Source organism: Eptatretus burgeri, chromosome 6 (assembly GCF_056783735.1).
Source record: "Eptatretus burgeri isolate ZD-2024b chromosome 6, Ebu_testis_v1, whole genome shotgun sequence".
Lineage (NCBI taxonomy): Eukaryota > Metazoa > Chordata > Myxini > Myxiniformes > Myxinidae > Eptatretus > Eptatretus burgeri.
The window spans coordinates 14,949,775-14,966,524 of NC_140966.1; the positions used below are offsets into that span (position 1 = coordinate 14,949,775).

The 16,750-nt window shown below is 40.0% G+C and overlaps 1 protein-coding gene across 17 annotated transcripts in view; it reads right to left on the minus strand.

Moving 5' to 3' along the window:
- Nucleotides 1–16,750, minus strand: part of MICAL3 (microtubule associated monooxygenase, calponin and LIM domain containing 3) — a 329,542-nt gene that overhangs the window by 97,235 nt on the left and 215,557 nt on the right. For all 17 annotated transcript variants that reach the window (XR_015058963.1, XR_015058964.1, XM_085884102.1 and 14 more), the window contains 2 exons: nucleotides 9,885–12,060; nucleotides 9,683–9,777 (listed from right to left, as the gene is read on the minus strand). Coding sequence is in view for 15 of the 17 variants with exons in the window: in XM_085884102.1 (XP_085740228.1) it covers nucleotides 9,683–9,777; nucleotides 9,885–12,060 (2,271 nt within the window). In the remaining 2 variants the exon portion in view is untranslated. The remainder of the gene's footprint in view (nucleotides 1–9,682; nucleotides 9,778–9,884; nucleotides 12,061–16,750) is intronic.

A 16,750-nucleotide genomic window follows, 5' to 3' on the forward strand; every position in this document is an offset into this window, starting at 1 on the left:
GACCAAGACCCACAGAACGAGCTCGACCTTGATGAGCCAGAATACAAGTTTTACCTTGGAGACTCACAAATTTTGAAAAAAAAATCAGTAAATGAGTTCTGCCTTGATGGTTTAAATAACTACCTTGGAGACTTGGGAAAAGGGTTCTGCCAAGATGGTTCTAAGTATGGAACCTACCTTGGAGACTCACAAATTTCAGACATTTTGAAAAATGGAGATTTCCTTGATGATAACACAGTTATACTATGTGAGATCTATCACTGAAACCCATAAAAATTGGAAAAATGGAGTTTTCCTTGATGATCCACGGTTATATTATGTGAGTTCAATCAACGAAACCCATAAAAATTGGAAAAATGGAGTTTTCCTTGATGATCCACAGTTATACTATGTGAGATCTATCACCAAAACCCACAATATTTCTGGAAATTGTGGTTCTACCTTGGAGTCTTGGATAGATGGTTATATTTTTGGAGACTTGAAATGTGGGTTCTGGCTTGATAACTCACAATGTGATACGTATCTTGGAAACTCAACAGGAATGTGGTTATACCTTGGAGACTTGGAAAGTTGGGGATATTTTAGAGACTTGAAATGCTACCACTCTTTGGGATCTAAACCTATCGATGTAGTTCTTTGTTGGATGGTGCTTGATGAGAGCAATATCAAGAAAGTTCTTACTTCCCCTTTCTACTTCACCAAACCTGAAAGCCTTAAAAGACAGAATTGGAAGAAGAGAAAAAAACATAAAAAAATATATTGTTAGTTCTGGGAAGAAAGTGCAGGAAGGGTCTTACTTTACCTTTCTACTTCATCAAACCTGAAAGTCTTAAAAGACAGAATTGGAAGAAGAGAAAAAAAAAACATTAAAGAATATATATTGTTGAAATACGTATTGAAAAAAAAGACATTGTGTTGGGCGAGGGTTGGGTTGGGGTTGAGATTTTGAATGTGAGGGTTGGGGGGTTGGGGTTGAGATTTTGAATGTGAGGGTTGGGGTGAGGGATGGGATTTTGAATGTGAAGGTTGGAGTAGGGGGTTGAGATTTTGAATGTGAAGGTTGGGGTTGAGATTTTGAATGAGGGTTGGGGTTGAGATTTTGAATGTGAGGGTTGGGTTGAGATTTTGAATGTGAGGGTTGGGTTGAGATTTTGAATGTGAGGGTTGGATTGAGATTTTGAATGTGAGGGTTGGGGTTGAGATTTTGAATGTGAGGGTTGGGGTTGAGATTTTGAATGTGAGGGTTGGGGTTGAGATTTTGAATGTGAGGGTTGGGGTTGAGATTTTGAATGTGAGGGTTGGGGTTGAGATTTTGAATGTGAGGGTTGGGGTTGAGATTTTGAATGTGAGGGTTGGGGTTGAGATTTTGAATGTGAGGGTTGGGGTTGAGATTTTGAATGTGAGGGTTGGGACACACACACACACAAACACACACAAACACACACACACACACACACACACACACATACACACACACACACACACACACACACACACACACACATTAAGCCTTGACTATTCAGTTGAGGATTCTGTGTTTGGGGTTCACAGATCTAAGAACGTCCCCCTTGACAACATTATATATATATATATATATATATATATATATATATATATATATATATATATATATATATATATATATATATATATATATATATATATATATATATATATATATATTTTAATTTAACCCTGTTATACACCTTGGACTTGGCCCTCGAGTGTCCACAACGGTGTATAGTAGGAGGGAGTGAAGCGCCAACCCATTGCACACACACACACACACACACACACACACACACACACACACACACACACACACACACACACACACACACGTTAAGCCTTGACTATTTAGTTGAGGATTCTGTGTTTGGGTTCACAGATATAAGAACGTCCCCCCACTGCACACACACACCAACAAACAAAAGTTAAACCTTGACTATGTAGTCGAGGATTCTGTGTTTGGGGTTCACAGATCTAGGAACATCCCCCTTGACACACATTATATATATTTTTTAATTTAACCCTGTTATACACCTCGGACTTGGCCCTCGAGTGTCCACAACGGTGTACAGTAGGAAGGAGTGAAGCGCCAACCAATTGCACACACACACACACACACACACACACACACACACACACACACACACACACACACACACACACACACACACACAAAAGTTAAGCCTTGACTATGTAATCAAGGATTCTGTGTTTGGAGTTCACAGATCTAAGAACGTCCCCCTTGACACACATTATATATTTTTTTTTATTTAACCCTGTTATACACCTCGGACTTGGCCCTCGAGTGTCCACAATGGTGTATAGTAGGAGAGAGTGAAGCGCCAACCCATCTCTCACACACACACACACACACACACACACACACACACACACACACACACACACACACACACACACACACACACACACACACACACACACACACACACACACACACACACACACACCAACAAACAAAAGTTAAGCCTTGACTATTCAGTTGAGGATTCTGTGTTTGGGGTTCACATATCTAAGAACGTCCCCCACTGCACACACACCAACAAACAAAAGTTAAGCCTTGACTATTCAGTTGAGGATTCTGTGTTTGGGGTTCACAGATCTAGGAACGTCCCCCTTGACACACATTATATATATTTTTTTATTTAACCCTGTTATACACCTCAGACTTGGCCCTCGAGTGTCCACAACGGTGTATAGTTGGAGGGAGTGAAGCACCAACCAATTGCTCCCATGGGTATTATTTGCTTAGTTTTGTCTTTTGTAATTCCTGTGAATAAAATGAACCTAAAATCTCTTCCCCTTCTAAATCATATATCTTATAAGTCCAAGGAACCGTATCTATTACATAAACAATTTTTAAAATTTCATTCGTCCATCGTTTAATATAACCTTTTTCAAAATGAGATTTCCACCTATATATTCTTATTACGATACACCTGGTGTTGGCGCAGTGGTTCGGGCAGCGGCTTGGGATCCAAGAGGTCCTGAGTTCAAGCCCCGTTGGGCCACTGAATTAATACACCAGGGGGTTGACTCAGCCTGTCATCCTTCCGAGGTCGGCGAAATGAGTACCAGTATACTGGGTCGGTGTATACCCAGGTTAAAATAGGTGTACCATATCCCTGTGTCGTAAGAGGCGACCAGGGTTGCGTCAGGAAGGGCATCCGGCGTAAAACATGTGCCAAATCACGATGCGGATCATACGGATTATCCGCTATGGCGACCCCTAACGGGAGCAGCCGAAAGAGGAAGAAGATATTCTTATTACGATATCACCAACTTTGAACTTAGGTTTTCTGACATTAATCTCTTTTTCATATTTTAATTTTGTAAATGTTTCTGATGGTTTCATATTCGTTGACGTGTGAATCGTGTCATTATACTTATCCACAATATACTGAATAAAAGATGACCATTGTTGTGAACCGAGTTGTGTAAATTTTTATATAGTCTCTCTTTTAAGGTACGATTAAAACGTTCAACAACGGCCTTCCCTTCATTAAACTGTTTTATGTAATACTGTTATGTTTTAGAAAATTCATAAATGTCTTGTTATAAAACTCTCTACCCTCATCAGTCCACAATTTTTTAGGTTTTCTCTTACTTTTATTAAATATCTGTTGAAAGGCTAACATAAGAGTATTACCTGTTTTGTTTTTTTAAAGGGAAAACCCATGCGTATCTACTCCTCAAATCAATAACGGTTAAAGCATACTTGTACCCCTTATCAGTATTGAGTTCAATCAAATCAGCAGACCAGATATAATCAACTTCCTTGGAATAAACCTTCCTTCTCTGAAACTTTGTGAATATTGATTTATGTAATTCACCAGCGAATTGCTCTTCAATCTTAATGACATCATTAGAGCCTAAAAGTTTTTTGAATTTCCAAGTCCAAGTTTCAATCTTCTTCACGAGCACTGATCATCTTCTTCACGATGAACCTATCAACTTTTTCTCTCAAGGTTGGATTTTGTATCAGAGACAAATTATACAACATTTCTCTGTCGGCTTCATGCTTTTCTTCCAAAGTTGTGGTATTCCCATAATAAATATCGTGTCTCATGCACACTTCATCAACCCTATTGATGGGCTTACTCCATGATTTAGGATTGTCTGCCTCATTTAATCTTTATCCAAGTTTGTGCCTGGATCACAGAAAGAATACCCTGGTAGATGTAATTCCCCTGGTATTCCAGTAGTTGTAAATTTACTTCCTGATAAAAACTTTTGTACATCTCCTCCGAGTTTGTGTTTGGAGATAAATTGATTTTTTTTGAACCACACACCGAACATATACCTTTTTGTCTAACACTGTTATTTTTACATTTAAAATATGAAATATTTTTAGTATTAGTTTTCTTTTTACATTTGAGACAATAACTCATTCATTTATGAGAAAAATTCCTGCAGAGTGCAAAAACCTTTTTAGTTTCCAACATGCACATTTGAATCTTAATTTTTAAAACATAAAGAATCCTTAGAAATGCCTTCACTCTCTCTTCCATTTATTTAAGAAAAAAATGAAAAAATTCAATCAAAGTCAATATCTTGTCCTTGAAAACGATGTCAATAGTCTTGTCGAAAATATTGCAAATAGACTTGTCAATTCTTTGTTTTCCTCCTCGGTGAGTTGAGATTTATTTATCTTCTGTAATACCTCCAATCTTTTTTTCATCTCACTGGTTTCCATATTTTCATATTTATTAATTCTCACTTTTTCCTCCCTCTCCTCCCTCTCCTCCTTCTCTCTCTTCTCTCTTTCCTCCTTCTTTTTCTTCTCCCTCTCCTCCTCTCTCTTCTCCCTCTCCTTCTCTATCTTTTCCTTTTCCTCCTCTCTCTTCAACTTCTTCCTCGTCCCTTACTATCCTTGAATCACTTACACCCCATAGAATATCATACATATATTCAACAGGATGTCTTGTTATTCCTGTATCCAAAATAATTTTTTTTACAACAGGAAACCAATAAAATTTCTTTTGAATTTCCAAAAGAGCCTTACGTTTTCTTAACTTTATAATTTTTTCATTTTTATCTTGCCAAAATGAAGTTTTTGCAAGATATGTTCGTCAGCTTGTAAGTTTTTTTTTTTTTTTGTCTGTAAAAAATTCTGCAGAGCACAGTTATCATTGGAAATTTTTGTAACTTCACATATCAGAGGCCTATAGAGGTCCCTTTCAGCGCATAAAATTTTGAAGGTCAAGGTCAAAGGTCAAAGTCACTTTGTCGCAAATCAGGGAAGTTGACAAAACCCTTATTTTTTGAGTAATTTTAATCTAATCGTCCCCAAACTTTATGGGAATGTAGTATATGGTCTGGCGCTCAGCTGATTAGTTTTTGGTGGCAATTGGCCTTGACCTTCATGGTTAGTACCTGAGGTCAAACATATTTGACCCCAAGGTCAAATTTTCAAGTTTTAGGAACCATATCGTGTAGTACCTCAAATTGAACACCTTGATGAGTGCTTTCTAGATATGTCAAGCTTGAGACATTATGACTTCATTTGGTGACGTTATGAGGCAAACATTTTTCATGGTTACTCTGTAGAATGATTCTCATCGGAATCTCTCGTAGGCAGATATTCCTCAAGGAGTCGCTCCTGGTGGATAGCAGCTCTGTTCACCTCAGTGTGACCTTAAAGAAGTCACACGTGGTCACCTTTTGGCAAGATACGGGTCACCCTGAGGTGACATTGGTTTATTTAACATTTTTATTAAATCCAAAGTTGTTGGTTTATCAACATCAGCATAATGCCAATCTTTTATTGAAAATACCTCATTCTTATGTTGTAGAACATATTTATTAAAATACCGAATACCCTTTTCTTGAAGGTATGCTTGGACACAGAAATGATAATTTTGTTGAAGCCTTCTTGCTGTCATTTATGTATTAGAAATATATGTCAGAATAATATTATGACACGAAACACCTCCCCATCTTCCCATAGTTAAATAATTTTGTATTTCCATACTTATTATATATAATCCTGTTTTTTTCTGTTTTCATGATATAAACTAGGGCAAAACCATTATTATATTTACCCTTATTAAATTCTATTATTTGTTGTTTACTAATCGTGGCTCCACAAAACTCATTCTCTATACCAAGTGGATAATATTCTTCCTTACGAGACTGATTTAATTGTTCCAGGTCTTCTAGGTCAATTTTAAATGACCAGTAATACCCTAAATCATTCATATCATACCCCCATTGTTCTATTCTCATACAAACGATACGCCCTTCTTTATAAAAATTTATTTTAATTCGAACTGTGAATTCTGTATGACCTGGAGATCAACCTCGTTTCCTTTTTGTTTTCTCCTCCACCGTCTCTCATGTTCTTCATTCTCCAATCTCATAGTTTCCTTCATTTTGTTGATCTCCCTTTCCTGTTTCATTCGTTCTTCTGTCTGTTTCTTATCCACTGTCTCTCTTGTTCCTCCTTCTCCAATCTCATAGTTTCCCTCAATTGGTTCATCTCCCTTTCCTGTTTCATTCCTTGTTCTGTCACTATCTACTCGTACTCCAACCTTGCTTTTTCTTTCCTCAAAAAAAATTCAACCGAAAAAAAGGTCAACCTCAAATCCCAAAGCAAGCCCCGCGTTCGAGGGGTATGTGATTTTAAAGCTTAAAGAAAGCTTAAAGAAAGAGTATGGTGAAAATGTTTCATTGTTGTATGTGGACACTGATAGTTTTATCCTAGATATTAAAACTGATGATGTTTATAAAGATATGAAGAAAAATATTGGAGTATATGATGCAAGTAATTTTAGTATAAAGAGTGAGTTGTTTTCAAAAAAGAATGAAAAGGTTATTGGTAAGTTTAAGGATGAGTTGGGTGGAAAAGTAATGAGTGAGTTCATTGGATTGAGAGCAAAGGCATATGCTTATAAGTATGGTGATCAGATTGATAAAAGGTTAAAGGGAATAAAGAAATATGTAATAAAGAAATCAATAACTTTTAGAAATTATTATAATTGTTTGATGAATAAGAAAGAATATAGGAAAATGAATACAATAAGAAGTTATAAACATAAGATATATAGTGAAGAAGTAAATATAAAGGCATTATGAGCCTTTGATGATGAGATTTATTTTAGATAGATTTAGAATAGATTGTGTTCCATATGGATATTCCATGATGGAGTGTATAGAATAGATTGTGTTTTAACGATGGGAAGATGGGTTAGGGTTTTTAAGGGCTACCGCCACATTTTTTCACAATATATAAATGGTCAAACCAAGTATTAATCAAACTAAAGAGTGGAGAAAATCTCAGTCTTGGTATATAAATGGAAAACATAATGAATGTGAAAAATATCAAATAAGTCTTATTGAAAAAATAACTAAAACAAAGATAAATAAAACAAATAAGCGAATCAATTTAAAAACTAGTAAGTTAGAGGATGTAAAGAAAAAAATTAATATCCTTGAATGGACTGAAAACTTTGATGGTTATCAATTGAACAATGGAAAAACAATTTAATATAATCTCAAAATGATATGTGGCTCAGGAGGTGGTCAAACAAGAGCATTAAGAGAAGTTTATCATTTCGTAATGGCACAAAAGGGGTATCTTAAAAAATATAAAGATTCAAATGTTTTATTTTTAAATATTTTAGATGGGGATTATTGTGCAAAGAAAATTAATCTATTGAAGGAATTTGAGAATGAACAAATCTTTATAGGTTCAATGAGTGAGCTAAACAATATGCATTGGTTATTTGAAAAAGAGTGGCCCTAGGCTTACATGTTTCAGATATTTCTTTAGAATCACCTTTAACAAATCACATTACTAAATTACTACTTGAACAAATCTTTATCTTATTGCATTGGTTATTTGAAAAGAGTGCCCCTAGGTTAAAAGGGGAGACAAGTAATATACCTTGGGGTAAAAAGGGGGTTTATTTTTCGGGAAAAAAAATGAATCGCTGAAAATCCCCCATTCATTAACATGGGGGAAAGTAAGCCAGAATCAGTATATTCACCCTACTAATATGGTGTAAATACCCCCATCCCTACTCGAGGTTTAACTTATTCGTGACGGATGGACGGAAGCATCTCCTTTTCGTAATAGCAACACTCGTTCCCTCCGGGAGCAGAAAATGCGTTGATACCCGCTCCCTCTGGCAGGGGTCAGTGGATGAACAACTTGAATTATTCTCCATCTACAGGCGAAAGTTGCAACCTAGTTGGAGATGCAGATACAGGTTGTTGGTGGACAGGAGATCCTGGCTCTGTCGGGGTATGTGAAGACATGCAAATTGGAGATAGTGGCCCTGGAGAAGGTGATATTAAGGATGATTTATTTAAAGGTCCACAAAATCAGAAATACATGTTGGGTTTCATGAATGGATATGGCTTCACTTAACACTTAATCGTTCTTTTCTTGTATAAATATCTTGAAAGTAAAATTTTAATGTCATTTGGTGCCCTTTTATGCTCGATTGGCAAAATGCTAGCTTGGCCCTGCCTCTCCCATGACGTCATCTCGACCTTGGGTTCATGCACGTACTGTCTGACAGCCAGTCCTACATAATGATTTTGATTATCGTCGTAATCTGGGGATTCAGGATCAGAAAATTATTTGTCAAATTCACTTTCCGATGAGTCTGCAGCGAGTCGTGCGGCCATTATCCGGCGCATGCTGAGAATCTTTCCCTCGATTATGTCATGGCAGTTTATCTGGAATTTTTAGGGGCGGTACCCGACGGGTTTGCTTTTTAACTGTAACACCTCAAAAAAATTAGAATTAAAAACCACATTCAGATCTTTATTATTTTAAAATCTGTATAATCATATCAAAAATAGATATTAATTATTTTTCTGATTCTGTGGACCTTCAAGTTTACTCATTCTCTCTGTATCACATTCCCATGGGCAGGGGACGGGGTCGGGAATGAGGGGTGAATTATTTTGTGGTTAAATTGGGGTTAAATGTTCATACCATGGTTGATCTTCTTTCCTGAACTAAATCGATAAGAGTGCTGCACCCTTAGGTATACCTATTCTATATAACGCACAGCAACAAAGTAAATTCAACATACAGTTATAACTCGAAGGGCAATCGGAAGAGCGCATTTCTCTGAAACGTAATTCCTGATCCACGAGAACATATCAGGCCCAATACATTTTTGAAGCACCATGCTCTCTTTCGTTTTTGGCCCCATCTCTCAATGGTGAAGACATCACTTAAAAAAAATTTATATAATTCTCGTATCCAGATCCGGATTCTGATCTTCACCAAAATCGAATCGATTCGTCATTGTCATACACCCACAACCTGTGCACCAAGTTTCGTCCGAATCAGTCCACAACTTTTTGAGATATCCTGCACACAAACAGATTAACAGACAAACAGACAGACAGACACACAGACAGACAGAGAGGGGTGAAAACATAACCTCCTTCACCTTCGGCGGTGAAGGTAATTATCTGTAATCAATGAATTTGTTTTCAAAACTAACAAACTTGCATTTTGTTCAAGCCAATAATAAACAACAGCTCTTTTCATAATTCCTGAACTTCCGTTAAGAAGAAGAAAAACAAAGTTGTATTAACCACAGCACTTTATTATGGTCGTTCTGAATTTTTCAAACAATTAAATGAAAGACAAATCACAATTGAAGACACATTTATCGTGCATGGCTACCTGAGTCCTGTGGATGCGACTTGGGTTTAACACTTCCTCACTGGACAATTCAGAGTCGTCCTCCAATGGGCTCACAGGGATTCTCTGGGAGAAGGCTGTGATGGGATGAATAAAGATAATCAAAAAGGAAATGAGGTTGATAGTTTGCTTTCATGGTCCATTTGAAAACATGCATAAAAACAAAACATATCTCTTGACTTACTGAGATTTCTGCCAACAAAGGCAGCTTTCTCACTGCCAGAATCACCAGTGCCCCCGCTTGATGCCCTGCTTGAATTGGCTTCCTCGACCTCTGGTGCTTTTTGGCGGTCTTTGCAGTTCTTCAAAATATTCCATATTGGAGAGCGAATTTTGGTAGTCTTTTTTGCCCCACTCCAGGTACTTTTTTGCCCCACTCCAGATACTCCAGGTACCCCACACCAAGTGTTAACTTGCACTTTGTCTTTATTCTTATTTTTGTGCGATGAAAACAGTGAATGCTTCCTCTGTGATTTTGTTGGCATCTCCTCTGTGGAAGTTTGGGAAGTCTCACTACTTCCTTCTCCTGCAAATCCTTTTCTTGTTGACCCACCTGGTCCTTGAGAGACTGTAGATTTTCGCAACTTGCTCGGATACCTACATCCAGGTCTCCTTTTGAAGTTTCCCTCACCGATAAGTGGCTGCTCTTGGTGATAATTTGGGTTACTAAAGCAAGAAGCATCACCAATGCTTCCTGCTTCTATTTTCTCTTTAATTTTTTCACGTTGCCGAGCCAACATTTCTCGCAGCAAGCTACTTTGAACATTTTGTTCCTGCTCCCAAAGCCGATTTTCAGCGACTTCCTCTGGTGATCGTTGTTCCTTGTGTGATAAAACAGGTGATGCCGTCTCTGCGAAAGGGGTACCCCGGGCCCACTCAGCCATGCCTTTGTGAAACCTTGGCACACGACTTGTAGGTGGTGTATGAAATGAATCTTCAGATGCTCGACTAATTTCATGTGCCGCAGCTTCCTCGTCTTCATCATCCTCATCTGCAAATGGGATATCATCGATGCTCTCTTCAAGTGACTTTCCATGTGGAAGCATACACTGACGTGGAGGAATTGGAGGTTGAGGGCTTGTGGCAAGTGGCGTTTTTCGCTTGACTGGATGTGGCTTATAAAGCGGTAATGTTGCTGGTTCTTCCGAAGTGGGTGGAGGTGGTGGTGGACTTGATGGAGGTGTAAGGAGAAACCTATTTGGATGACCAATTGCTCCTTGTATATGTGACTCATCCTTTTGTTCTTCTTCCTCCACAAGACACACTGCAATTTCTTCTGGGGAAAGAGGATGGTCTGTCATTTCATTAACCTGGCTTGTAATAGATGATTCGGTTTGAAAATTTGTCTCACCGACGGTGCTCGTTATTAATTCTTTGGAAAAGATATCTTCGTTATCGGTTTGTGCAGCTGAGACAAAACTATTTGCCAATTTTGATCTCTCTGCAGTTCCCCCTGTTCTCACCACTGCTGGCTTTTTATCCTCAAATGTAGTGAGTGATTGTGGTATAGGGGAAGGTGCTTGTAGAACCTCAGGTGAAGAGACAGAACTACTGGAATGGCTTCTTCGATTCGTTTCATTAATGTCTTCCGTACAAAGTCCAGCTTTAGTCCAGTTCGCCTGTGCTTCCAGCACGAATCGATCAATCGTGTTTAAATTCTTAAAAAATAAGTCCTCATTATTCACATCAGGATATGCAACTTTCAGTTTTGACTCAGGTTGAAGATTATCTTTAGTTTTTACTGCAAGAGGAAGATCAGCTGAAAGTCTGCTGGTCCGTGGAAGATATGATCGAGGCGGAACAATCGGAACTGTGGGAAGGCCTGAAACAAGTCCATGAGATACAGCTGGTGGAATTTTGAGGGAAGGGGATATTTGAGGAGCTTTAGTGGTGTCAGAATACATCCATTGATTATTAGACCTCATTGGAGACGCAGATGCAGGTTGTTGGTCAGGAGATCCTGGCCCTGTCGGGGTATGTAAAGACAAGGAATTTGGAGATAGTGGCCCTGGAGAAGGTGATATTAAGGACGATTGGTTGAGGGGTCTATGTGTATCTGGTGACTGAAGAAAGTGGAAACCTGGCACAGATTTGGATGGATCGTTTGCTGGGGATAAAGAGGACGAATATAACGGTCCAGAAAGTGGGGATGGCGGAAGATTGTGCTCTAAAGATTCCGGTGAGTTCAAAGGTGTTGAAGTATTCTTTTGCGCCATTGGGGTCAAAAACACAGGTGATTGTGGTGAAGTTGGGTAGTTGAAGAAATGTCGGTTTTGCACATTTGGACTTGATGCTGGTGACGAGGTGGGTGTTCTCTGGGGTTCCCATGGTCCCGGAGACACCACTGTCTGGCTTGACTCCTGAAACATAAACACAGTCAAGCATTCCCCGATTCTACTCATTGAATCACAATCAACTTGCATTGCATTGCAAAGCATGTGCTGCAGATTAAAGATGTGATAAACTGCTCATTGGCTACCAAGTAACTTGAAAAGATGACAATCAAAATGGGATGGCATATAACTCACCGATGGTGCAGGTTGCTTTGCTGAATGTAAACAGAGTAAAACTACTAGTTAAGCAAGATGGTTGATGCACTATTTCAGGAGAGGTGTCATGAATAGGAATGCTGATTTAGAGCATTATAATGCATGCAAGACCAGAAACAGAAAAGGAAGAACATCCTCATTGTCAGGATGTAAAATAAAAACTGCACACCAGTATATTCTCTGCCTTATCATAGTGCTGTTGTTTGCATGTTCATTGGACTATAAAAACTATACCAGCAGTATTGTCACTTCTTGCCAATATCAAGAGGGGCAACCTTGTTGGGAAGCTCAAAAAATAGGTGCCAGATGAAGAGCGTTCCCTTATTAAGCCCCACTGGAAAAAGTTGCATCATGCTCAACCGATTCAAACATTCAAACGATTGGAAAATGGCTCGTCAGAACAGCCAACTAACACCTGAGGATGTTGCTAAAACGAACAGCAGGACCTTCCTCTATGACGGTGCACACTATCAATAAATATTTGGCACAGCTATGGATTCACCAGTCTCTGTTGTTGTGGCTAATTTGGTGATGGAGGAACTCGAACAAACGATATTTGAGTCTCATGTGAATTGGCTCCCATGGTTCTGAAACAGGTACGTGGATGACACCTTCGCCATTGTGCATACATACATGGTAGACCACCTTCTGGGGCAACTTGGCCAGGTATTCTCCAGCATTAACTTCACAACTGAAATTGAAATCGATGTTTACGCCTGATGGGATCATAAGTCTTACGTGAGCGGTACTTCAATGTTTTCAGCGATTGCTTTTGGTTCATTTTCCTACAAATTTTCTGGAATTGGAATTCAAAGTTTTTGCAGATGTGCCAGTGGATTACTTTACAAACTCTGTTGTGTTATTGTGTGTAGAGCTGTTCTGACATGTTTTTTTTGTAATTTTTTGTGTTCGTTCATAAAGCATCACATATCATTCTCTTTGCCAATGCCACCTCCACCACTCACCTGTCTTTTTTTTCCTCCTCCCCCCCACCCCTCTTTCTCTCTGTCCCCTCCTCACTCCCCCATCCAAATTAAATGTAGCACACTCCTCCCATACCTCTGTCTGTCTCTCTCTCTCACCCACCCACCCCTTCCTTGCACCCCTCCTTCCTCACAGTGTATAGCAACGTTTGGTGAGATATCATTCTTCACACCCCCCCCTTTTCTCACTCTACTCTCCCACTTCCTACCTTCCCCTTATTCATCCTCTCTGCATCCCCTCTCCCCTCTCTGACTACACCTGCCTCACTTCTCTCTCTCTTCCCTCCCTCCTTCTCCCCCCCCCCCCACCTTCCCATATTGTCTCTGTCAGCAAAGCGACGGGTTGTATTTGCTATGCTGAATATTCTTAGCCATGTCCTTCCCATACTCTCTTTTGGTTTGCAGAGTTATTTTCTTAACTTACCTTTGTTTACTTCGATAGTGATATAAATCTTACCTCCAGTCCTGTTATTTTAAACCTAATAAATGCCTTCTGCTTCTCCATAATAGCGTTCCTTATCTCAAGACTCAACCACCCTGGTCTCTCTCTGCTTCTAGTTTTCCACCTCATTGGAATGTACTTTCTCTGAACTCTACACATTTGGTCCTTGAATTTTGATCCATAAGACCATCAAAAAAAAAAAAAAAAAAAAAAAAAAAAAAAACTTTAGGCACCCGAGACCTTTTATGCCACTTCGATCCCTTTGACCAATCAGACCTTTAGACCCTTTTTGACCTTGTAAGACCCTTGAGCCACTTTCGACTCCATAGAAAATTGAAAAAAAATTGCCCCAAAAATCGTTTTCGACAACATTTTTCGTGCACCATTCACATCATATCACAAGTTGCAATAAAGAATCAAAACTGATATACCAAAGTGAAAACTGATGTGGAAAAGTGAAACTGAAATGACTGATCGATGTATCATCGGATAGGAAACCAGAATGAAATGCTATGAGAAATACCGAATGGAAATTTCCGAAAGCAAAGCTATGGGGAGGATGGAGAGAGGGGGCAGGTTGGGGACTGACGAAGCCATGTGGTGAGGATATCTGCAATATCTACTCACTGAATACTATAGTTACACTGAATTCTCATTTCTATGAATACACACATCAAAAAAAAAATGCTCATTTGAGGTGAGACGTCTACGAACCCATCAGTGATCTTATATACATATACCCTGCTGGTATATACCGATGATGTATATGGATATTGTGTGCCATTGTTGGTGAATGCATATTGGACTGGTATTCAATTCTGCATTCAGCCAAATGTTTGCATCATTTCTCAGGCATGGATTGTGTATGTGTCAGCCCCCATTCGCAAGAAGCACAAATAATGAGAAGTTGAATTCGATTCAAGAAGATGGTCTGCTTTGACTTTTAAAATTTTTGGTCATGACCACGCGAAGCAAAAAGCGGGGTTAAGCAATTGGTTCATGTCTGCCCGTCTCTCCATCCGTCTGTCCACAAACATCGGTTTATCAACGGGGAGATACTTATTTCAATTTAATGTTCTATGTTGAGCATGAATCAAAAAATGAATTGGAAAACAGACCTGCCATTTTTCAGTCCTTTTACTTTGAATTCTTCCTGATTGCACATGCGTAGAGAGGAGTGAGAATATTTATTTTTACTCCGTCTGCCCACCGCAAACAAAGTTGAAACTCATCCCAAACAGGAAACTTACTGTTTTTAAGGATGTCAAAAAGGACACATACAAAAGATACGAATAACTAATGTAATGTGTTTGACGGGGTGGTGTAATCGATAATTTTTGTGCGACTTTTAAAATCTTCATTTTATTTAAAATCAGCAAATACTCCCCATCACTTCACTTACAGGGATATTTGGGGGAAGGGGAGGAGAGAGGGGAGGGGGAACCCATCGCTTCGCTAACAGGGATATTAGGGTGGGAGGAGAGAGGGGAGGAATAGAGGATGGAGGGAAGAGGGAGAGAGAGAAGGTATAGAGAGAGGGAGAGGGAGAAGGTATAGAGAGAGGGAGAGAGAAGGTATAGAGAGAGGGAGAGGATGGAAGGGGAAGGGTGAGAGAGAGGATGGAGGAAAGAGGGAGCAAAGGGAGAGGAGGGGTGGGGGGGCTAAGAGGGGGTGAGGAAGGGGAGAAGAGGGAGAAAGGGAGAGCAGTGCCTCACCAAACATCGCTATACACTACCTCCGGGAGGGAAGGAGCGAAGAGTATGGGGGACAGAGGAGGGGGGAGGTGGGGAGGGGAGTGTGTTGATGAGAAGGTAGGGATGAGGGTAGGTAGGGAGGGTATGGGTTCTCATCATGCGCTAGGTCATGAGACTTGTGGAGAAGGGGTGGGGGAGGGGGTGGTGGTACTGGATTGAACGAAGTGGGGTACGTTAAAACGGCATGTTAATACAGTAGGCAGAGACCACTGGGAGATTTCCATGGGGGAGGTGGAGAGGGAAGGGGGAGAGAAAGCAGCATGATGGGAAGGGAAGGGGAAGGGAAGGGGAAGGCAACGTGAGGGGAAGGTACGGAGAAGGCAGCATGAATGGAAGCGAAGGGAAGACAGCACAAGGGGAAGGGAAGGGAAGGCAGTGTGAGGGGAAGGAAAGGCAGCATGAGGGGAAAGGAAAGATGATAAAATGCGCCCAAACAGCGACAACTTATTTTTAACTGCCGGATTCTATATAAACCAGGCGGGAACATTTAAAACCCACTATCTATCTGGCTAAGGTCTGCCTGCATGCATGCTCGCACATGCAGCAACCTTCGCACCCGTCTGGTTGGCTCACTCCGAATCTGATTCATACATGCTGCACTATTCATCCATCCATTGGGACCATACTCTGTCTAGAGGGTTAGTGCTGCCAAATCAGTCTCCTGGGCTGTTGGGCACAATCTTGGACAGGTCACCACTCAGATGCGGGATACACGATTGGCTCAATCATCCCAGCAAACTGGTACTCATTTTGCCTACCTCGGAAGGATGACAGGCTGAGTCAACCTCACCTGGTATTAATTCAATGGTAAAGCAGGATTTGAACTCAGAACCTTAAGATCACAAGCCCACCACCCTAACCATTAAGCGCTACACTCTGGGGAAGCTGTTGAGAGAGAGAGAGAGAGAGAGAGAGAGAGAGAGAGAGAGAGAGAGAGAGAGAGAGAGAGAGAGAGAGAGAGAGAGAGAGAGAGAGAGAGAGAGAGAGAGGGGAGAGAGTATTCCGGAAGAGGTGATGTCCAGTTTAATGTCCCTCTGAGGGACTGCACACACATTGAAGAATCACTCTGCCTGTGAAACACCGGGATGACAGTTTATAGATGGGTCGGGATTCAAACCCAGGGTAGACAGCTTTGAGTGAGCGTGTGTATCTCTCAGCTATCCTGCCTTGATGTGGTGATTCATTGCTTTTTAACAACTGAAAACATTTTTTACTCATTGTAATCATCTAATTTATTTTACCTTCCTAACTCCGGAGATGTCCCCATGCAGAATCAAGTCGCCGTATCACCATCGAAGCTTGAAGTTCTCAAGTATGCACTC